The 22,761-nt window shown below is 42.1% G+C and overlaps 2 protein-coding genes and 1 long non-coding RNA gene across 4 annotated transcripts in view; 2 read left to right on the plus strand and 1 right to left on the minus strand.

Moving 5' to 3' along the window:
• Positions 1-36: 36 nt before the first annotated feature.
• LOC122862859 lies at positions 37-1,217 on the minus strand. The gene is made up of 2 exons (XR_006374858.1): positions 1,085-1,217; positions 37-878 (listed from the first exon to the last, which is right to left on the minus strand). It is a non-coding gene; the product is annotated as an uncharacterized LOC122862859 (long non-coding RNA).
• nfs1 (NFS1 cysteine desulfurase) lies at positions 1,069-12,407 on the plus strand. Its single transcript, XM_044168657.1, has 13 exons — positions 1,069-1,421; positions 5,007-5,083; positions 5,218-5,334; positions 5,606-5,689; positions 6,609-6,761; positions 6,856-6,949; positions 7,124-7,258; positions 8,465-8,622; positions 8,714-8,819; positions 9,007-9,088; positions 9,638-9,721; positions 9,910-9,999; positions 10,717-12,407. The coding sequence occupies exons 1-13, from the start codon at positions 1,316-1,318 to the stop codon at positions 10,778-10,780; spliced, it is 1,350 nt and encodes a 449-aa protein (XP_044024592.1). The 5' UTR covers positions 1,069-1,315; the 3' UTR covers positions 10,781-12,407.
• Positions 12,408-13,589: 1,182 nt separating this feature from the next.
• Positions 13,590-22,761, plus strand: part of cpne1 (copine I) — a 34,876-nt gene continuing 25,704 nt past the window's right edge. The window contains exons 1-2 of one of the 2 annotated variants that reach the window (XM_044211535.1): positions 13,590-13,743; positions 18,680-22,510. In XM_044211535.1, coding sequence (XP_044067470.1) covers positions 18,708-21,413 — 2,706 coding nt within the window. In that variant the 5' untranslated portion in view covers positions 13,590-13,743; positions 18,680-18,707 and the 3' untranslated portion in view covers positions 21,414-22,510. Of the gene's footprint in view, positions 13,744-18,679; positions 22,511-22,761 lie in introns of those variants that run through there. The other variant, XM_044211542.1, reaches the window with a different exon arrangement.

Genomic DNA, 22,761 nt, shown 5'->3' on the forward strand with positions numbered 1-22,761 from the left:
AGTGTAGTAACAGTAGTAAACACAATATTTTGCATGTTAGGATTTACATGTTTATAAATGCGGTTAGGAGTCATATCATACAAAACATTAGAAAAGCAGTGTAATCTACTTTGGTCACAAAGGCAAAGACAGTGCATCACTGGGTCAAGCAACAAGAAATACATATAATGTTATGAGAAAACTGACTTGTGAATTGCACACAGATGATTGTGCCACAGCAGCTGAGAAACTGAGTTTTAACTGTAGACTGTGTCAGAAACAGGTTTATTGCCTTCAGCAGTAGGTAAGTAGGTTTTCACATACAAGGGATTTGCCTTAGGTGTTGTGGTGCATAACGGTCAAAATAAACAAAGTAAAAGAAAAGAAAACAAGTACTATAAAAGTCAAGTCATAAATAGAAATCTAAACTTAAAATATGTAATATATATATTTTAAAATGAAGAAGATGGAAAGTGCAACTATTGGCAGTATGAAGAAAAAAAGAATAACAACAAAATAAAAACCTACAGATTTGCAAAAATGTGCGTTAATGTAACGTGACAAACTGGATGTGGAGGCTTTACGTTAATATCAGGTGCGAGAACAGGTTTTCAGCGGGTCTGGACTTTACAAAGTGAAACTTGTGGGAGGCTTCTCTATATACATCCATGGGCTGAACCCACGGGTCATAAACTTCTGGCTGTAACCAATCAGAGATCAGAGAAAGGCCGTAGCCCCGCCTCTAACAGGACCAAAACAACGCATGTTGACCAGTGAGAGCGCAGCCTGTCCAGCGGAAGTTCCGCCCTCTGTTTCCGCTTCTTGTGCAACTGAAAACACCAAGCTGCGTCAAGCTGCAGAGAGTCACGGGCTCAAGCTTCGGAGAGGAAGAGGTGTGCCTCGGAAAAACCAAATAAAGTAAAATGTTTTAAACATTAAATCTTATTTGGAGTACAACACTTATATTTATTTTAAGTGTTTTGCTATTTTTTAACTAAAAACGTTTATGTTTTTACTTTTAAGTCAAAACAAGTTCACGCTGATCATTTAAAAACATTTTATTCTGGAAATCATCATCGGAAGTGTTCGTTGTTAGCGTGTCTACCTTGACACTGACCGATTCTGTTGTAACCTGGACGTAACTGACAGGCGGCAACGCTTCTTAAACCAAACTTCGCTCCCATTAAGAATTTATTCTTAAATCGTGAATCATCTTCTTCATTTTCCTCCACAGAAACCATCAGGTACCCGTTTACACTGGTGTTTTAGTTGCGGTCCGCGAGTTGTTGTTGTCGGAGGTCAGTGGGTCTCCAGGTGAAACCAGCGCGCTGTCCAGATGCTTTCCCCGGGCAGGACCGTCTCCTCCCGGCTGTTCAGGCCGGTCTCGTGGATCCCTCTCCGGCTGGGCTCTGACCGGAGAGCCGCCAGCACTCTGCAGAAAGGTAACAACAGTCCGGAGCAAGTTAGCCTGGTTATTTGGCCCAGAGCAGCTAGCATGAAGCTAGCTAATCCCAAAGTGACGCAGTTTAGTATGGAGTCGGGAAACTTCGCAACAGCTACAAACTGAGACGTTACGCAATTATACGGAAGCGTAATGTGTTCACTTGAGAAAACACATCTGCCCTGTTTTAATGAATTAACGAGATAGCTCAAAATCCTGCAAGAAGTTGTCATTTAGCTCGATTTCATGGAAGCAAACGTCTCGCCTGTTTAGTTTAATCCAGTTTGGTTTGGGTTTAGGACATTGGGAGAAAGGCTACTCCTGTCTTTACGCTAAGTAATCCAGTATTTTCTCCATTATTTGTTAAGTCACCACATTGCCAGCCTGAATGCTCTTCAGATGCGTCATCTTATATCTGTGAAGCATGCCATGTCGGTTCAACTGATCCTGGAGAAACACAGAAAGGGCCAAGTCCTGAGACAAACTAATAACAATACCATCTATATTACTCAGGTGCGTAGGTTTGATCGTAGCTTTAACTCCTCCCTCTAAGTCTCAGTCTGTATGACCCTAAGTCATTAAACTGGATATTGGGTCATTAACATCACTGCAATACTTGAAATAATTGTGCAATATTCTCTGTTTAATACTCCTGTGCAATATACTCTGTTTTCAGTTTAAAAATCCCTATTTATTGATATTTATTCATACTTCTATTACTGCTGTGCAACATCCACCGTCTCATAATCATCTTAATAAGCTACACTTAACTTGACAGTACTCATTATTGCACTATAACTTATATAATTACATTGTATTATACCATACATACTTAAAAACCTGTAAATCCACTTTGTTACTTACACTTATTTTAGTTTATATACTTATATCCACTGTACTTAATTTTTCTTACCTGTATTATAGCGTATTATATTTTGAATTGCTTAGTACTTCTATTCTCAAGTGTGCACTGACGTGATAGTGAGCTGCTGGAACAAAAGAGTTTCCCCTCGGGGATCAATAAAGTATTTCTGATTCTGATCTACACTTTGGTGGAGACACAATCATGTGACTTCTGTACACACACAGCCAAGCAAGTGGCGTATGTGCTGTGAAATTAGTAAATTAGGGTTTGTGTGTGTAGGTGCGGCGCTGTCCTTAGTACTGAAACAGAGCGGGACAGGCAGACATGCAAACCGACGCCCTTGATATTACTTTAAGACAGGAGTAGCCTTTCTCCCAATGTCCTAAACCCAAACCAAACTGGATTAAACTAAACAGGCGAGACGTTTGCTTCCATGAAATCGAGCTAAATGACAACTTCTTGCTGGATTTTTTTCAGAAAAACAGGGCACTTTCCCCCCCATGAAAATGTATCTTGTAATTTTGAGATAATTATCTCGTTAATTCAGAAAAACAGAGCAGAATTTCTTTTCTCAAGTGAATACATTAGGCTTCCGTACTACGACGTGTGAGCCGTCTGTAAGATTAGAAGAATAATACTATAAAGTCAATTAAAAACAATAAAACCTCAGGAATTACTTGACTGACAGAAACTTAATAGTCAACAATTTTGATATTTGATTAATAATTTAAGTAATTTATCAGGCAGAGTGTCTAACATCCTATGGTTCCAGCTCTGTTTAGATTTTTTGTATTATTTTATTTTATTACCTGAATTTAATTACATTTTTCATTTTATTTTGTATCAGTTTTTTTAATTTTCTTTATTTTTAAAAATGTGTTTGTGCTTTCTCTGAATATCTGAGATAGTCTTTGGGTTTTGGACTGTTGGTTGGACAAAACAAGACGTTTGAACACTATATACTAGATAGATAGATAGATAGATAGATAGATAGATAGATAGATAGATATGTTTGAGATCATTTAGAAACTCCTCCATTACATAGTTTGAGAGCACTGACACATTTATTTTTACATTGTAAAATGTTATTTCTGTTAAAAAAAGTGTTATTTCTATAATCACATTTATGGATCTTTATCAGTAAATGATTCTTTATATTCTATTTTATTCTATTTATATTAAAAATTAATATGTGCTGATATATCGTTATCAGATTTTTAAAAACTCATAAATATTGAAATTGGGCTCAGAAATCCAGTATTAGTCGTACTATAAATAATAATAAAACTTTATTTATAGAGCACTTATCAAAACAAAGTACAAAGTGCTTCACAACAAGAGAAATAAAATACCACAGTGAATGATGAAATATAAAGAAATAAAATACATAAAATACACAAAAGCAATAAAATAAACAGTAAAATAAACAACCAGTTCAGGTAAAATCAGGATCTGCTTTCAGATAAAAATGTGTTTTGAGACGAGACTTAAACGAAGACACTGACTCAGACAACCTAATTTCTTCCACTCTAGTCCAAAAACCCAAAGAGATTCAGTTTATCACCAAATGGCCACATTAATGAAGCTTGAAGCAGGTATTGTTTAAAGTTTTCACAGAAATGCAGTAAAGATATCAAGGTAAAATTTGTTGTCATTCTCTCCATGTACAGTACTGCGTTTACAGGAGATGGAAATTGCATTCATTTAGTGCTCCAGTGTACAAAATGACAATACAGTGATTTTAAAGGTTCCCTGGGGAGTTTTTGACCTCCAGTAGTGCTATGGAGCCTTTTTCTATGAGTGGGTCCCCATTTTGTTTATCTTGTGCACCTGCACGAGGACGCACATGCACGCCCGTCTACGTGTGGCTTCATACACTGTCCTACCAATGGTGTCACGCTATTCCACTGGCAGGTGGAGGTAACATGCCAAGGTATGCTGCAATCCGCCAGCAAAGCCAGGGAAGAAGAAGACTGCAAGCTAGTAAACATGGATGTAAACAATTCTGGATTTAAAATACTTTTAAAAATCGGCTTTGCAAATGTTTTACGAGGAAGGAAATACACTTGACATGTTTGTTGTCTGTTTACAAGAAAAGTCCACAGGGCACCTTTAAGTATTGTTACACAGTAAACTGATGGGAACGTTGTAGTTTGCAGTTCCACATGTAAGGACGTGCATTGTTTTTGTTATGTATTATAAAATCGAATATATAAAAAAGATAATAATACACATGGCATCAGAATCAGAAATACTTTATTGATCCCTGAGGGGAAACTCTTGCTTCAGCAGCTCACTATCACGTCAGTGCACACAGGAATAGAAGTACTAAGTAAAAAAATATATTACACTATAATACAGGTCAGAAAATAAATTAAGTACCAAGTGGGTATAAGTATAAAATAAAACAAGTATAAAATAAAATAAGTGTGAAGTACAAAGTGGGTTTACCAGTTGATGATGATAATAATACGGTATAAGGTAACAGTGCATGAACTGCCAAGTTAAGTGTAGATATACATACAAATATGTTTTGATACCAACATGATACAGACAGTTTTCCATACTTGGCTCTACAGACACAGTTGATAAATGACTCAGCAAGTACTGACCTGTCTGTCTCAGATGTCTGAGCCACTGTTTGAGTCCAGGATCATACAGATCTGGTTAAATCTGAGTAAAACCAGCTGACTGTGTGTCTGTTGTTGTTTTGTGCTTCAGAGTTGATAAAGAAACATGAACTGGAGAAAGATGAGCCCCGTCCCCTCTACATGGACTTCCAGGCCACCACGCCCATGGTAACCGTTGCCAACCATGTTGTCATGGTTACAGGCTTCACCAGCTGATGTCAGAGTCCGAGAGAGAGAGTTACTTACACTTACTTGCACTTACAGTTTAACGTGTGTGTGTGTGTGTGTGTGTGTGTGTGTAGGACCCCCGGGTGTTGGACGCCATGTTGCCCTACCAGGTGAATTACTACGGTAACCCTCACTCCAGAACACACGCCTACGGCTGGGAGAGCGAGAGCGCCATGGAGACGGCCAGGAAGGTAGAGAGACACTCTGTCTGTACAGAGAGAGAGAGAGAGAAAACGTTTTTTCAAAGTAAAATTCATATCATATATATATATATTTAGTAATTTTTTCATTACAGTGCACTGTGTAGTAATGTGTAAACCATTAGTTGTCCTTTACTCTTTTATTTTTATATCTACATTGTAAACCTTGTATAATGTGCTGTGTATTTAGTTGTGGTCCTCACTTCATTAAATCTACATTTGAGAGAGAGACACTGACTGTGTGTTGTCTCTCTCTGAGCAGCAGGTGGCTGATCTGATTGGAGCAGATCCCAGAGAGATCATCTTCACCAGCGGAGCCACCGAGTCCAACAACATGGCCATCAAGGTAACATTCTGCTCCTCCTCTGCGTTACCTCCTCTTCATCATGCCTCCCTCCACCTCTCACCACTACCTCCTCTTGTTTTGGTTCACAGTGAGAACAGGATGAAGGTCACACCAGAAATTAATCCGTGCGTCTTCGTGAAATATGTGGTTCTAGGATCTAGGTGACATAATGACTACTCGCTGGGCTAGTTGGTGAACTGCTAACATGCTAGCCAGGTGGGCTAGCACTAGTCAGTCACAATAGCTCTCCGAACTTCTCTCTATTTTCTCTGTACTGTGCTGTTTACTCCCCCCTGGCATTTTGTTCACCATTGTACACCCTTCAGTTCAATAAAAAGTTATTGAAGAGGCTAAGTAAAGACTTACTCATTTGCTTAGCTCAGTCGCTAACTAGAAAATACATTCACAGTTTATTCAAAAGACGTATTTGTGCCACCAACTTCCATCTCATAACTGTCTGCTAACCATTGCTCTTTTGTGGAACAGTTTATACTCCGACAGAGGATGTTAAATAAAACTGGATGGTGACACACAGCTACGATAGTTTCCTCCATTTTGGACTCTCCAGCAGCTCTCTGTTTCCTGAAAGGTCAGCAATGTAAAGACAGTTTGCTGTTGGTCATTGGCCTGAAATTCGGATGTCAAAGTTCACCCAAGTTGAACTTGAATTTGCCCAGATTTACTTTGTCCGCGTCAGAAAAGCCACTGATCGCAGCAAATCCATTGGAATGAATCAATTTCACCGCAAAAATTTCACCGTTTTAAATGCTGGTGTGACCATTCATACGAGAACCCATTAAGAACAGAATGAGATCACAGTGAGAACAATCAAAAGGGGAAAGTACAGTTAAAAAAACAACACTGAGTTAGAACCCAGTTTGTGATGTCAGTAGTGACCCTGCCTCTCCCTCACCTGCAGGGCGTGGCCAGGTTCTACCAGTCCAAGAAGCGTCATGTGATCACCACGCAGACGGAACATAAATGTGTTTTGGACTCGTGTCGAGTTCTGGAGGCCGAAGGATTCAACATCACCTACCTGCCAGTCCAGACGAACGGACTGCTGGACCTGGAGGTACACACGCTGCAGAGTGAACACGTTCAGCATGTACAGACAACATACACAAGTCATTGTATCTGTTAAAAACTGCGTATGTGTGTGTGTTCAGCTGTTGGAGGCCTCAATCCGTCCTGACACCTCTCTGTTGTCGGTGATGACCATCAACAACGAGATCGGAGTCAAGCAGCCCATCAAGGAGATCGGTAACTATGGCAACATGTTATTTACTCCCGGCGTTAGGCAGAAATCAGATTTCTGAAACATTTATATACACTGTGTCTCATCCATGTTACAGTGATTCAGAATAAAGCAGATCCCCACGTTGACCACGTACAGCCTTCACCAGATTAATTGACCTCTCCTCTTCCTGTCCACAGGTCAGATTTGTCGTTCTAAAGGAGTCTTCCTCCACACTGACGCCGCTCAGGCTGTCGGAAAGATTCCCATCAACGTCACGGACTGGAAGGTTGATCTGATGTCCATCAGCGGTCACAAGATCTACGGACCCAAAGGTTAGCCAGAGCATTACTGTAGATATACCCTTAACTGTTAGCCCATTAGGCAAGGCTACGCAGTTTATTTATACAGCACATTTCGTACACGTGGCAGTTCAAAGTGCTTTACAAATTGCATAAAGCTAGAAAACGCTAAATGTTCTGAAGAAAATTTACATCTGCTTGCTGCTAAAATTTAGCACTTGTAACATGAAATAGCTGAAATATTGAAACAGTTAAAGTTGCAGTTGAAATACAAATACTGAAAGAAAACAAAATAGCAGATGAAAGAAGTTTAAGTGCAAGTTGTGAAATCATTCGAATTATTATTTGAAGAGTAAGACATCAAAGCAGCTGCAATGTCAGTTGTGTAAGCACTGAAAGCAGTTGAACTGTCAGTTGAAGAGATACAAATGAAAGCATTTGAAATGTAGTTGAAATTTCACTTGAACAAAAATCAGTCCAAGCGTCAATTGACATGTACGAGGTGAGAGCAGCTGAAGTGTCAGTGAAAGTGTAAGTTAATGAGACAGTTGAATCTCCTGTGAGGCTGAGGAGCTGAAACCTACAGTGATGATGATGTCACACACCCTAGATTTGAACACAGTAATGTAAAAATCTGAGAAGGAGGTTGTTCTTAATGAGCGTAGCCAAGTGACAAAATGTAGCTTCCACATGATTTGTGTTGACAGTTGGAACAGTCGACAGACCAAAAGTCAGCGGACTTCAGTGTTGTAGAAGGTTCATACTGTAGTTACCACAGAGCTTTCTTTGGTAGATCTGAGAAAAGGCTGTTACAGTCGTCTGGCCTGCTCAAGATGAAGGCATAGATCAACTTTTTGAGATCATGTTGGCACCTTTACTAGATGATATAAGGCTGATGCTGTAACTGATTCTGAACTGCTGAGTCTGAGAGAACACCTAGATTTCTTACCTTTCTCACTTTCATTGTAGGTGCCAAACAATCCCCTCAGTTTTGTCTTTATTTAGCAAGAGATAATAATGGCACATCCAGTCATTGATTTATTCAGTGCACTGACAGAGTGAGTCAATAGGACCATAGACACCTGGTGAAAGAGAAATGTAAATTTCAGTATCTTCAAAATATATCTGGTTAAAATCTGGCCTAACAGCAGCATGTATTGATTTAACAGGGGGTCTAGTTTTGATCCTTGTGGTTCTCCACCTGCTTGGAAGTTAGATTGCCTGTGTGTGTGTTTATAGGTGTGGGTGCTTTGTATGTGCGCCGCCGGCCCAGAGTGCGTATGGAGCCGCTGCAGAGCGGGGGCGGGCAGGAGAGGGGGCTGCGCTCCGGCACCGTCCCCACCCCGCTGGCTGTGGGGCTGGGAGCCGCCTGCAACATCGCCCAGCAGGAGATGGAGGTAAAACAAACGCACCCAAACATCCCAGGACACAACAAACTCACCCGAACATCCTGGGACTTAATATGTGTTTGTGTGTGTGTGCATGCAGTATGATCATCACAGAGTGTCCATGCTGGCTAATCGTCTGGTCCAGAAGATCATGTCTGGGATTCCTGACGTCATCATGAACGGAGATCCACAAGAACGCTATCCTGGTACACACACACACACAGAAGTGAAACTCTTGCACAAAAACACACCACTGTCACATGCTTGAATTTCTACCAACATGAACTTGAAAGTCAGTGAAAGTTAGAGGTTTCTGTTGGAAGTCTGTGTTATATTGACAAAAAATTCTCAATACAGTAGATGGACTTGTCTGACTGTGTGTGTGCTTTTCAGGCTGTATCAACCTGTCCTTTGCCTATGTGGAGGGAGAGAGTCTGTTGATGGCGCTGAAGGATGTCGCTCTGTCATCTGGGAGGTCAGACATACATTCATGTTAAAAAAAAAAAACAGACCTCAAGCTTTATTTGGAGGAGGGGCTCCTGATGAGTCGAGCTGTTTATTCAAACCATTTTTATATATGTAAATCTAACGGTACCCTGTGGAGTTATTGACCATTAGTTGCACTATGGAGAAATGTTTTTGCAAATGGGTTCCCATTTTGTTTGTATCATTCACGTGGATGCACATGCTTGTGTGCAGGTGGCATGATTCACATTCCTGCTGCCTGTTATTCCACGTTACTCCACTGACTGACAGTTGGCGGTGGTAACACACAAACCAGCGTAGCAATGAATGAAGAAGACTGCAAGTTAGCAAACATGGATCTACACAGTGCACAATTTCAAATATTGAAAATATCGGCTTTGCAAATGATTTATGAGGAAGGAAATACATTCAACATTTTTATTAGACCTCAAGGATACACACAGTGTGTTTTGGTGAGAAACAACTTTTTGTTTACGAGTTAACTCCACAGGAGAGTTTTAACTTAGATGAATGAATATTTGTGTGTTTGTGCACGCAGCGCATGTACGTCAGCGTCTCTGGAGCCATCATATGTCCTCAGAGCGATCGGAGCAGATGAAGACTTGGCTCACTCTTCCATCAGGTACAAACATTTACCATCCTCCCTGTAGTCCAGATTATGATCAAGTTTAACTTTATTTGTCATTTAAATTAAATAACATTACTTCAGGAGTATATTATGATTCTATAAATAGTCCTGATTCTAATGTTGGTTAGAAGCAACTTCAGTTGAGTCACATGTAGGTTAATGTAAACCTGTGTTTGTGTTAGGTTTGGTATTGGCAGGTTCACCACAGAAGACGAGGTTGACTACACAGCAGAGAAATGCATCCAGCAGGTCTCCAGACTCCGAGAGATGAGGTGAGTTCAGCTGGACTGATAATTCTGGTTTATTCTAACTCTGATCTTATTTTGGTAGTTTTGTCCATCATTTCTATAAGTAATAATATCGCTGTACTCACCAAGGTAATATCTGAGATCTGGGAAAACGGTGATGGGTCAAGTAACACGAGCAGTCAGATGGATCAGTTGGAAACAAACCTATTTGTAAGAGAAAACAAAGGTTACGTTATTACCCAAATTGTCCGTTCTGTAGCCACTTCATGCTTCAACTTTGACCTACTGTACTTACTGTAGTTGTGTGCACAGAGTTTTCCTGTGCAATGAGGGATTATTACTGGCATTTCAGGTGCACTCACTTTCAGTTTGACCTTCAAATAAATAGATAATTAATTTATTTGTTCCAACCTGTCTGATCGTCTGACTGCTCATGTTTCTTGACTGGTTAGACTGGTTCTTTTTTGCGATATCACCATGTTCCCAGATCTCAGATATTAACTTGGGGGGTAAAATGTCATTATTACTGATAGAAATGATGGACAAAACTATCAAAATAAAACCCAAGTTGTAATAAACCGCAATTATACTCTAAAATTCTCTCTCCCTGCCTGTTTCTATCTCTGTCAAGTTTATTTCTTTGCATGAGTGAGTGATGGGAATATTATCTGTAATGTGTACTAAATGGTAATAGTGTAACACCTAATAACCTGTCTCTCTCTCTCGCTCTCTGTCTGTCAGTCCTCTGTGGGAGATGGTTCAAGAAGGCATCGATCTAAAGAGCATCAAGTGGTCGCAGCACTAGACTCCTCCCACTTCCTGTTTGCATCCTAGCTGACTGACGACGACGACGATGATGATGATGATGATGATTCCCAGGGAATTCTGGGAATAGACCAGCTTTTCCTTCCTGTATACAAACACGCACAAACTTCCTGTCTGACTTGAAGTCTGTTTGTAGCTGTAGCTCTGTTTCTCCATAGAGGCTCCTCTAGTTGCTCTGTAGGAGATGTTGCTCAGAGAGTTTACCAACACGTGGCAACCTTGACTGAAACGTTTTTAGAGACTGTGAACCCCGAGTCCTGTATCATGAAGTCATTTCGTCTTAGACTGGCTCTCTTTGGGTTACGTGGCTTCACTGAGTCTAACATCAGTGATCCTGCTGATGGTATCATGAAGCTGGTTAGCAACTGGAGTTAACTCTGGGTTTATTAATCCCGCTCTAAGGATGTTCACATGAAAGAGTAGTTCTTAATGGTGGGGTATGAGATTTTTATACATCCAATACACGTATTTTTGTCAAATCCAGCAAATATCTTCTCACGATCCGCTAGCTGTCCGTTCTGTGTGTGCACTAAAAAAACTCTGGTGTTTGTACGCAGCCCTGGCTCTGTAAATGGGAAACAAACAAACCTTCTCGTTCTCTCTGGCTGTTAGCTTCTCAGCAGCAACTGTAGGGACAGTTTGCTAACCCACAACCTAGCTATGCTAACCCATGACCTAGCTAATGTTAGTTATATTACTTGCTGTGTCGTTGTTCGCTCTATATCATGGTATTCTCCAGAATCACATACCCCACCTTTAATTACAGTAATTACAATTACAGGAATGATGACTCCATTTTTCCAGTGATCTGATTGGTCCGTACTGGACTGTTGACAGGTTTTGATCTGATCTTCTGAAGTGAACTTGCTCTGGAGCAAGTTAGCTCTGCAGCATAGGTTACCATAGTCATCTATCGCGGTTACCATGGTGATCTACCCTGGTTAAAAGTGAACCAGTTCTGTGATGCCAGAAAACCTGATTTAAACGCAAAGAAAGCTCGCTAAACAGCTAATCTGGCTTAGTGATACAGGCTCAGGCAACGACCCCACTGACAAGAAATAAAATAGGAACAATGGGCAGTGTTGCTTCAGGGAGGCTGGGGACTGAAGGCAGCAGACCTACATTCACTGACTCATCTGAAGATTTGATGATTAACTAATAATTCTTTGAGTCAGAACTTTTCACTTGATTATTCACCTATTGTCTCCTGCACGGTTCACAGGTAGATACACTCTCCTCTCTGTCCCAGAACTCAGTCTTGCAGTTTTTCTTTTTCTTTCCACATCAGTGTTCAGTATTAGCAGCTGTTCTCGGAGAGCATCCAGTCAAACACAGTGTTAGCAGCCGCAGTTTGATTATTTTAAGTCTGGAACACTCTACAAGACGGTAGCCTTGATTTGACCACAACGGCTGATTTTCAAGATGGTGGAGAGTAAAAACAGCTCAGTTCCAGTCTCTCACGTACTGACTGAGGCTCAGTGTCACACTTCTGCCACACATGTAATCAGCTGAGCTTAGAACTGTCGTATTTATTAGACACCAGCATCTACTGTTACTCTCATCATATACATTATTATCCAATAAAGTGCTGCTTCATGATTATGCAATGGACTTTTGTTTGTTTATTTTTATTGGGATAATTCTTGGACAAGTGCTACACACCACAGTATTCATAGCCTTATTTTGCAATGCCTCTACGCAAATACACACAACTCAGCAAACAGAACAAAACACAGACAATTAAAAATACCATACAAACTTAATGATTTATATTTAATACCTAAGTTATATAACTGATAAAGTATTATCTAAAAAATATTACTTTATTACTACTGTCCACTAAACATCAGCAGAAGCAATGTACATAGAAGAGAAGTGAAATTTTTTCCCAATACCTCCTTGATTTTCATTTATACCTTGTATCTTACATACTATATAGTACACAAGTATACAACTAATATTAGTATAGTAAGTATATATATTATACTGTAATACTAATATGTTTTAGCACCCATTATTACTAATTTTTACCCTTGTGTAAGTATTTTATGAGGTCATACAGTACTTGCTTGGATTAACCTGGGTATGGCCCTGTGTATGTATCCTCTCACTGTCAAGTAAATAAATGAATGAATGCACATGTCCTATGATGAAGTAATAATGCTATTGTCCTTTCAGTTGATACTGTAATTGAGTGGTGCATATTCACACACAAATGTGCTATTAATCATAATAAGACAAATCAAAAACACAGTAAACTTGGGGCTTTTATGACCCCTGAGGGTCTGGGGCACCAGGGGAGTTGCTCACTTTGCCCTCTTGGTAATCCAGCAGTTCATATGCTCATATGTTTTGGCAAAATCTTGATCTGTAACGTACTTACATCTGTTAGATACACTACATAGCCAAAAGCATGTGGACATCTGAACATTGCAGCCATGTGTGATGGTTGAACACGTGGGACCAAAACCATGGGCATTAATCTAATGCTACAACAGCCTCCACTCTTCTGGGAAGACTTTCCACCATTCACCCCCCTTTCAGCCACAAGAGCATCATTGAGGTCCAACACTGATGTTGGGAGGTAAGGTCTGGCTCACAGTTCCCGTTCATCTTAAAGGTGCTGGATGGGACGGGGTCGAGGTCCGGGCTCTGTGTACGGGACATGGTGTCCACATACTTTTGGACATATAGCGTGAATGTACTCAGGGGAAATTAGACCTTCACGCGCCCATTAAGTTTCATTAGCCCTGTTCACCCGGTAGAGGGCGCTGTCGCTCTGACGTCAGGGAAACGCTTGGCCGTAGTCTCGCGTCGTCACGTCTGGTATCGCGGTGTTTGCGCCGACATTTCGTGCAGTAGCAACCCGCAGAGAGAAGAGGAGAGACGAAAAGAGCTTCGTTCATGAGTTAAACCTCAGTGTGTTTGTTGACAAATTTCTCGGTAAGAATCCAGCAGCGGTAGCTCGCTCAGTGACACACTCACACCGGGAGCCGAGCACGAGAGGAACCGCTTAAAGTGCGCATCCTGCTCGCTGCTCCGCTCTAACACACACACACACAAAGCAAGGTTCACTAACTAGCTAGATGGCTAATGGAGTGTTAGCCTGCTCAGGTAGCTAAGCTAAGCTAAGCTAAGCTAAGCTAAACTAGCTACATTCAGTATTTCTGCTGGGGAGCTAGCTAGCTAGTTAGATAGGATCTCGCTTTAGAGGATTTCATGTCGGATAACGTTATTTGTTTATTATAATGCTGCTTGTGTAAAGCGTTCAGGCAGGTTTGTTTAAAATGGTGTCTTGTACGTAGCTGCTAGCTACCGTTAGCTAGCTAATCGTCACATTATTAATATTATTATGTATTTTTTATTTCGGGTCAGCTCATGTTGTAGTTTCTTCACTGTATGAACCGATGAGGTTTGAGTTCTGAACTGTTTGTTTAGGCCTAATAGCCTATAGCTCAGTGTTTGTCGATTGCACTGCGGTTGCTGCGCACTGAAGAGCGCAAGCGCACGCCAGGTCCCCGGGCCGCGACGTCACACGTCCATCACAAAATGATTGATATGAGCAGGTAGAAAGTTGAGTGTTGTCATGGCGACATTCTGAATTTCAGAGAGTGAACAGTTTCACTGACTTGAGCCCTTCTCAGACATGGAGTCTGCAAAAGTGATGGCTGTTTGTCGTTCACACGTAGGTCTCTGTTATGAAAATGTTTGTTCTGTTCAATGACAGAACCATCAAATATTGGAATATAACCAAACGCAGGGATGGATTTTAAAATTTATTTTTCAGTTGAATGCCTGTTTCCCTGGTTTCGTAATGGCCATTAGAGCCCAACTGATATATTGGCAAGGGCGATATATATTGTCAGATATTAGCTCTTTTCAGATATATCAGTATTGGCATATACGTCACCCGATAAACAACAAGAAACTGACGTAAGGAAAGACCAAAGATATGTTTTGAAACTGTCACCATTCTATAGTTTTATCACCAGAATAGTGACACGTTTATTTTTCTACTGTAAATTGTCCTACCCAGTGCATTTCTTAATCGCAGTTGTTTAAAAAAACTAAAAATAAATTAAGGGAACCTTATCAACAATGTTTATTTATGGTATGGGTTGTGTAAAGAAAATTTTAATTGGCTGGTATATCATTATCAGATTTTTCAAACTCTGCAATATCAATATCGGTATAGGCCTCAAAACTCCTGTATTGGTCAGGCTATAATGACCATCGTCTGCATGAGGAAGGTTCGCCCTGCTTCTCTAATCAACCCTGTTGATCTGTAAATATATTGTAACATGAATTTCATCATTTATTAGATAGAACATAGGATTCTGCAGCAATTTTTATACTGTTCTCACTTAATTTCTATTTGCACACATGCTGTAAGTTAAGGGTTCTGCCTGATATTCAGACTATAAGCAGTCTACATGAATAAAAGCTGAAAATGTATGGAGACTGATGGTTTGATGATTGCTGTGGTTAGTTATTTTTAACCTCTTTAGCCTCTGGCCCTGCCGTGAGTGGAAAAATATTTTTTTCAGATTGATCAGACTTGTCTCCTATAAAAACTTAAAATTGGCTCATCTTTCTTTCGTTTCTATCAATATATTTTATTTGTTGTTAGAGAAATGTTACAGGTCCAACCTCATCAGATTGCCGTTGTGATTTTTACGTAAAAGTAACGGGGGGTTATTCAAACATGAGACTGACATATAAAATTGCCGGAACATTTTTTTAACAAGATGCATATCTGAAAGGGGCTATAGTTGAGTCAGTGAATGATACCTCATATGGTGAATCCATGTAGAAAAGGAGAATCATCACCGTAGTACAATTTCCTGTATGTAAGTTGTTTCTGTTTTGTCTTGTGCAGGATGTACAGGTCAGTGGAGTTCTGTACGATCAATCGTTCCTGAAATAGATGGAGGGATAAGATCTGGAACACAATGCTACAGCTAAAGGTTTATAAGGTGCAGCAAAAGGCTGTGTGCTCCAAGCCTGATCACGCCAGATCCTGTCTAATTGTCCTGTCTGTTGAGATTTGAGCTCCAAGTTGCCTGATGTGTGGAAATTTCTTCATCCTTGTTCTAAAATAGATTCTAACTTGTTTAACTGTGTTTGAGTTATTTAGCCCATGGATGGTGTTCCACTCTTCTCATTCAATTCCAAATATTTTGCTGTGTTTTGAGGTTGACGACAACATGTGGACGGTTATGTATCTGAGAAATCAAGGCAGTGTTTTGCTTTTTAATCCTAAATTTGCTGAATTGAGAGTTTCTGGTTTTCTGGCTGTTTGAAGGAGGTTATTTTCTGTCTCCCATCAGCTCCATTTTGTTTCTTGGTTTAGCCTGAGTGCAAACTGCAGCTTCAGTCGAACCTTTTCACCTCACTCTGGATACTCTGGTTGTCTCTGACATTATTAGCTGTTGCTATTTCCTCTCCTGCTGTATTTTATTCTCTTGCTGCTATTGATGTTTTACACAGACTGTTGTGACACCCAGAAGTTACAAGAGGAGTGGAAGTCCAGGTTTAAAAAACATAAAAAGTCAATCTTGAAGAAGAATTAGGTGAACTGCCAATCATATGTTGGTGTGATTTGTTGGTGCTGAGGTTAAGCACTGAAATGATGATGGTAATGTTGATGATGTCTGGCGTCGTTTTGAAAACTGAGGTAGCAGCCTCACACCCGGACCAGGCTTTTAAAAAATGTTGTATTTTCAACATTCTTCAACTAGCAACTTTTATGAACTGCAGAGTGACTGAAATGTCCGAGTTTAATGGGGATGTCCATCCAGGACCATAATGCATAGTCTGACAGTCTTGGATCAGGGTTAATGAGAGCACAGAAACCTGAAGATTTGTCCGAGGATCCAGAGGCATTTGTGAAGCCGAGGATTGTGGAAGCAGCAAGCATTGCTCCACCTGCTGTTGCTCAGTTGGACATGTTTTTATCAGTGTTAGCTAACATGTTGCTTTGCACCTTCCTTCTGTTTGCTTTCTCTTCTGATCAGCTGCTGTCTTTGGTGCTGTGCTGGCAATCAGTTGCTGATGTTGCTCTGGTTGACATAATGCTAATGTTGCTCTGGTTGACATGATGTTAATGTTGCTCTGGTTTACATGCACCTGACATTGCTTTTGTTAAAATGTTGATTACGTTGCTCTTGTTGCTCTGGTTGATAAGTTACTGCTCCTGTTAACATGATGCTAATGTTTTGTTGACAATGTATTGCAGATTTGCTGATTGACATGTTGCTCATGTGGTGGTGTTTTACAAACAGTTGCTGAAGTGCTGCCTGCTGATTTGGTGCTGTTTGAGGATTCAGGATGCAGCAGGATCAGTCCTGCTCACCTCTGTGTTGTTGCTGGCCGCCTGATGGGTACTTTGTTGTTGCTTGGTGTTTGCAGGGTGTTGCTGGCTGGTTGTACCTCATCATGTCCTGTCTTCAGTTTACTACTTTACCTGTTGTGAGGAAAGTTTGAGTCTAGTTGAATCTAGTGTACACTGCCAGCTTTAATCATGATGGGATTTGGTTTTGGACAGGTGTGTCTCTCTGCTGTCAGGTAGGAAAGCTGCTGCAATCTGATTCTGAGATTTGTTTTCCTGCCGCTAGTTCACAAGTCTCTTGTGGCAGTGGAGATTTTTGAGTTTAGTAGTTTTTTTTCTGTGTTGTGTTGAGATTAAAGAAAACCTTTTATTAGTAATGTTGAAATCATACATCACACAATGCTTTAATATTCAACACTTTGTTGAGTCTGAATAAGAGCCAGTTATTGTCACTGATTAAGCACAAGCTGCCAACTGCTGAAAACACCAACATACGTCGGTCACTGGAAGCTAACGTACAACTGTTCTGTGAAATGTTGAATTCCATCAAGATGTTTTGAACAGGAATGTTTGTTTTTCTGTCCTTTTCGCCAGATTTCAATATCCTGCAGAAATCCTCTGTTGAGTGAAACCATACACGCAGCTTAGTTGCATGAGATTCATGAAGGTTTATTGTTGCATGACTATTTAAGACTCAGCCGAAACTACAAGCAATATCTATGTACTGCATGGTAGACAACAGTAAGCAACCAAATTGGTTTCAGATACTGTTAGATGATTCTAAATGTAACAAACCACGAGGTACAGTTAAATAGCTAGCAGAAATCTTGGCCAGACTAAGCAATAAAGGATATCACAGATAGCAAATGTTTTAATCTGTTGTTGAGAATGTATCATGTATCAGTACAGCATCAGCTCGTCAGTCTGGAGAGCATTTTTTCCTCTGGGAACTTTCTTTTCTGTAAGATCTTTCTTGTTCGTATCCTCGGTCAGATTTTAGCTTTTATTATATATATATGTGTGTGTGTGTGTGTGTGTGTGTGTATGTGTATATAATATGTCTATTGACATCAGTGCCATTCTTTAATTCCTTTATTTCCTGCCATGTATTTCTTTACACTTGAAAAATTAATGAACAGTGGAGCTGTTAATGCTTAGCGTTGCTTCTGTTTGGGGTCCAACGTAAAGTCTGACGTGCAGCATGATCTCATAATTTTCAAAGAAAGTTTATCAAACTAAAATCTGCAGATGGCTAGAGACAGTTTCAGTTGAGCTTTTTTTTTGCCAGTTTCCTGCTAATTTTGCTATTTGTTCACCCCCAAACCCCTTCCAAACACCACTGGTTTCCAAATGTCAGGACCCAAAAAATGGCTGCACAAAGTTTAAATAATGGTCTGAATTATTGTGAAGAAACTGAAATGTAAGCTGTATTGGCTAAGCTTTTATTAGCCTGTGAAGTCAGATCTGAGTTTCCTGATGAAACATCTGGAAACCACTGGTCACCCTCTTTCTGGTCTTCATCTGACGGTAGTGTTGCTTTCTCCCCAGGTTGTAGGGCTGTTGTTTAGCAGTCAGTATGGCAGTAGTCATCAGGCTGCAGGGTCTGCCCATAGTGGCCGGCACCATGGACATCAGACACTTCTTCTCTGGCCTTACCATCCCTGACGGGGGAGTGCACATCGTGGGAGGTGAGCATGGCGAGGCCTTCATCGTCTTTGCCACTGATGAGGACGCTCGGCTGGGGATGATGCGTACAGGCGGGTCCATTAAGGGCTCCAAAGTGTCACTGTTGCTTAGTAGCAAGACAGAAATGCAGAACATGATTGAACTCAGCCGCCGCAGGTTTGAGGCTGGGGCGGGTGCTGTGGAGACGGCTGCACCTACAGCAGGAAATGCCAATCGACAAGCAGGCACCACCCCCATATCCACAGTGCAGCCAGGGGCAGGGGGGAGAAGCGGTAGCCATGGAAACCAGGGTTTCAGTAACACCCCGGCCTCAGCGACTGTAGCAAGCTCATCACAGGCGCCACCGAGCAACAAGGCAGTGGCCAGCGTGGTGCCCAGCTTCCCTAACAGCTACAGCTCCACCCCTACAATCACCACAGCTCTGGCATCACTCAATGCAGGCCCCCCACCCATCCCTCCACTTCCCAGCATGCCTTCCATGCCCCCCATGCCCACATTGCCCTCCATGTCAGTTCCTCCTCCAGTGTCCTCCCTTCCTACTGTCTCCCCCTTGTCCCAAGGACCTCCAGTGCCTCCAATGTCTCACCTTCCCCATATGTCTTCCATGCCTCCCTTCAACCCCTCCCTACCTCCTCCAGGAGGACTGGGCTCTGGCCTCCCTCTTGGAACTCACAACCCCATGCTGTTCAACCCTCTCTCCCCCCTGGCCTCTCTTGGCCTCCAGGCCCATATGAAGGCTGCTGCTGCTGCTGCAGCCGCTGGAGCAGGAGTGGCCAATCCTGATGAGTTGTTTGTCCTCCTGCAGAACCTCCCATTCTCCTGCTCAGAGATGGAGGTCAGGGGTTTTTTCCGGGGTCTGGGGGTGGATGGGGTTCGCCTGCTGAGGGATGGGCAGGGTCGGCCATCTGGCAGGGCTATGGTCAAGTTCTTCTCGCCCCAGGACAGCTTTGAAGCTGTGAAGCGAGGAGGTGGCATGATGGGCCAAAGGTTCATCGAGATCACCCCGGGCTCTGAGCGACAATGGGCCAGCCTCAATGAGAATGCTACAGGCCATGCTCCTCACAATAACAGCAAATTAAATAACAGCAACGAGTCACAGGACCAGCAGCACCGCCGTGGTAATGCTGGGTCAGGTGCAGGAGGCAGGGATCAGCGAGGAAGGTCAAGGTCTCCCCACCGGCAGGAGTTCTGTGTCTACCTAAAGGGCCTTCCCTATGAGGCAGACAAGAAACAGATAAAGGACTTCTTTAACAATTTGGCCATGATGGAGGAAAGCATATACATAGCCTATGGGCCCAATGGGCGAGCCACAGGAGAGGGCTTCCTTGAGTTCAAAACAGAACAGGACTACAAGACTGCACTTGGTGCTCACATGCAATACATGGGCACCCGCTTCATCCAGGTCCACCCAATCAGCCGGAAGGGAATGCTTGAAAAGATTGACACTATCCGCAAACGTGAAGCAGCACAAGGTGATGGCAAGAACCAAGATGGCCTGAAAGCTCCCAGAAACTGCGCCCACATCACCAACATCCCTTACAATGTCTCCAAGAAGGATGTCCGTGCCTTCCTGGAGGGTGTGGGGCTTTACGAGGACACCCTGAAGGTTTTGACAGATAGCCATGGTAACGGTTTAGGGCAAGCTATCTTCCAGCTACGGACTGAGGAAGATGCCCGCAAAGCTGAAAGACTGCACCGTCAAAAACTCAATGGCCGCGATGCCTTTGTCCACCTGGTGACCTTTGAGCAGATGAAGGAAATTGAGAGGAATCCTCCTCCCCAGAACAAGAGGGGCCAACGTAACCAGAACCAGAACCAGCTGAACCAAAATCAGAACCAACACCAGCAAGCCCAGCCCAGTCCCCAGCAACCCCAGATCAACCCATTTGCTGGGATTAGTGGGGAGGAGTTTAACTTTCTCAGAAACACCATGGGGAACCTTAACAGTGCCCCCTTTGTGACTCCATTCTCAACGCCAGGGAACGGGCTGGCAGGCCCTCCTCCTCTCCCTCCTCTGGCAGCAGGGCTGGGGGACGTGAATCTGGGCGTGGCTCCTCCACTTGTTGCCGGTCTTCCTGGTGCTCCAATCCTGGAGCCACCGGGCTTTCGACCTGGAGCCGCAGGAGGAGCGCCATTCAGCCAGGATGGGATGAGAGGGTTGGTGCCTTTTGACAATGGCAACAGAAAAGGAGGTGGAGGATTACAGAACCGAGGGGGAGGGGCTAACAACAACCAAGGACGTCCAGGGGGCGGGGCTACCGGTGGACAGCAGGTGTTCACTCCAGGAGCTGATGGTCTCCGTAACCAGCCGACCCCTGGAGGATCTAACAATCCCAACAATCAACGCGGTGCTGCTGGCCCGACAATTGTAAAGCTTCAGAACATGCCGTTCACTGTAACTGTGGACGAGATCATGGACTTCTTCTACGGCTACCAGGTTCTGCAAGGCTCAGTCTGCCTGCAGTTCAGTGAGAAAGGCCTGCCAACTGGCGAGGCCATGGTGGCCTTCCAGAACCACGAGGAGGCCACTGCCGCCGTCATGGACCTTAATGACCGACCTATTGGAGCACGCAAAGTCAAGATAAGCCTGGGTTAAAACCTAGCCCAAAACAGACTGACTGAAGATAAAAGATGTTACACCTACCTGGATCAACCATCCAGGTGAAAGAAAGCCAATATAAAGCATACCTGATTCTGGGCTCAAAATCAACTGTGTGTAGATAATGTCAGGTAAGCCCTGACTCTGATCCAAACTCTTTTCTGCAGCTCCTCCACTGATTCTGACAGCACAAACTGATGATGATATTGATATTGGCAGGATTGTGGTCCTTTCTTACCCTGTTTCCAATGCAGCTTTTTGTCAAGTCATGTCCAGAGTTGACACACTGAACATACTCACCTGTTTTGTTGCTATGGTAACATGATGATTATGATGAGGCTGACAAACATTGTTGCTGTATGCGCTTAAATGTGCTGTGCCGCTGTGGTTTAAAATGTACGTGCTCTGTTGCTATGGTAAAATTTCTTGCCATGGTAAAATCTTTACATACTCTGTTGCTATGGTAAAATATGTTGCTATGGTAAAACATGCTGTAGATGAAAAGCTTTTCTACCACATTGAACTTTCTGATAAAAAGCTATGTTGCCATGATCAAATGTTTATGCTCTGTTGCTGTGGTGAAATGTTGTCATGCCCCGTTGCTATGGTAAAATTTATACTGACATCAAGCTCTGTTGCCTTTGTAAAAGGCTGACACTCTTTTGCAATGGTAAAATGTTGACACAATTCTGTGTTGAAACAGTGCTCTGTTGCTATGTAGAGGATGTGGGATGGACAGTTTGCTGACTCGTGTTTTATTTTGTAAATAATGACTTTGGGCCGCTGAATCCTTTTCCTCTGTCACATTTTTCTGATGTTGCTGTGTTTGAACAATGCCCCCCCCAAACCCCTGCCTTTCTGCAGCACATGCTCAATAGGTGTTTGAGACTGTAGAGTGCTGAGATGAAGTCAGTAGCGTTTTTTAGTTTGGTAGCTTTTTCTTGTATGTATGTTTGATAATGTTTTGGATATTTTCACCTTAAAGCTCATTTTTGTTTCTGTTGTCTGCGTGAACAAACTTGTATGATCGTATAACCATACATGATGTGGAGTCTCCTTTGCTTTGGCTAATAAAAGGATGTTCCTGATGCTCACCTGCGATCAGCTCTCTCTGTCTGCTCTTCACTGTCTGATGATGGAAACTTATCTGATTAATGGGTTAATTTGAGTTACTGAGTCACTTGTTTCCTTATTTTGTAAATCTTGAATGGAAGACTGGGTTGGTTTTGTTTGGAATACAGGTGACCGTCATGTCGACTTCTTCAATGCAATATAAGGTACTTAAAATTCAACTTTGATCCAGTAAATGGCTCCAGGTTGTGCCTCAAGTAATCATTGCTTTTAT

Source organism: Siniperca chuatsi, linkage group LG2 (genome assembly GCF_020085105.1).
Source record: "Siniperca chuatsi isolate FFG_IHB_CAS linkage group LG2, ASM2008510v1, whole genome shotgun sequence".
NCBI classification, from domain to species: Eukaryota; Metazoa; Chordata; class Actinopteri; order Centrarchiformes; family Sinipercidae; genus Siniperca; species Siniperca chuatsi.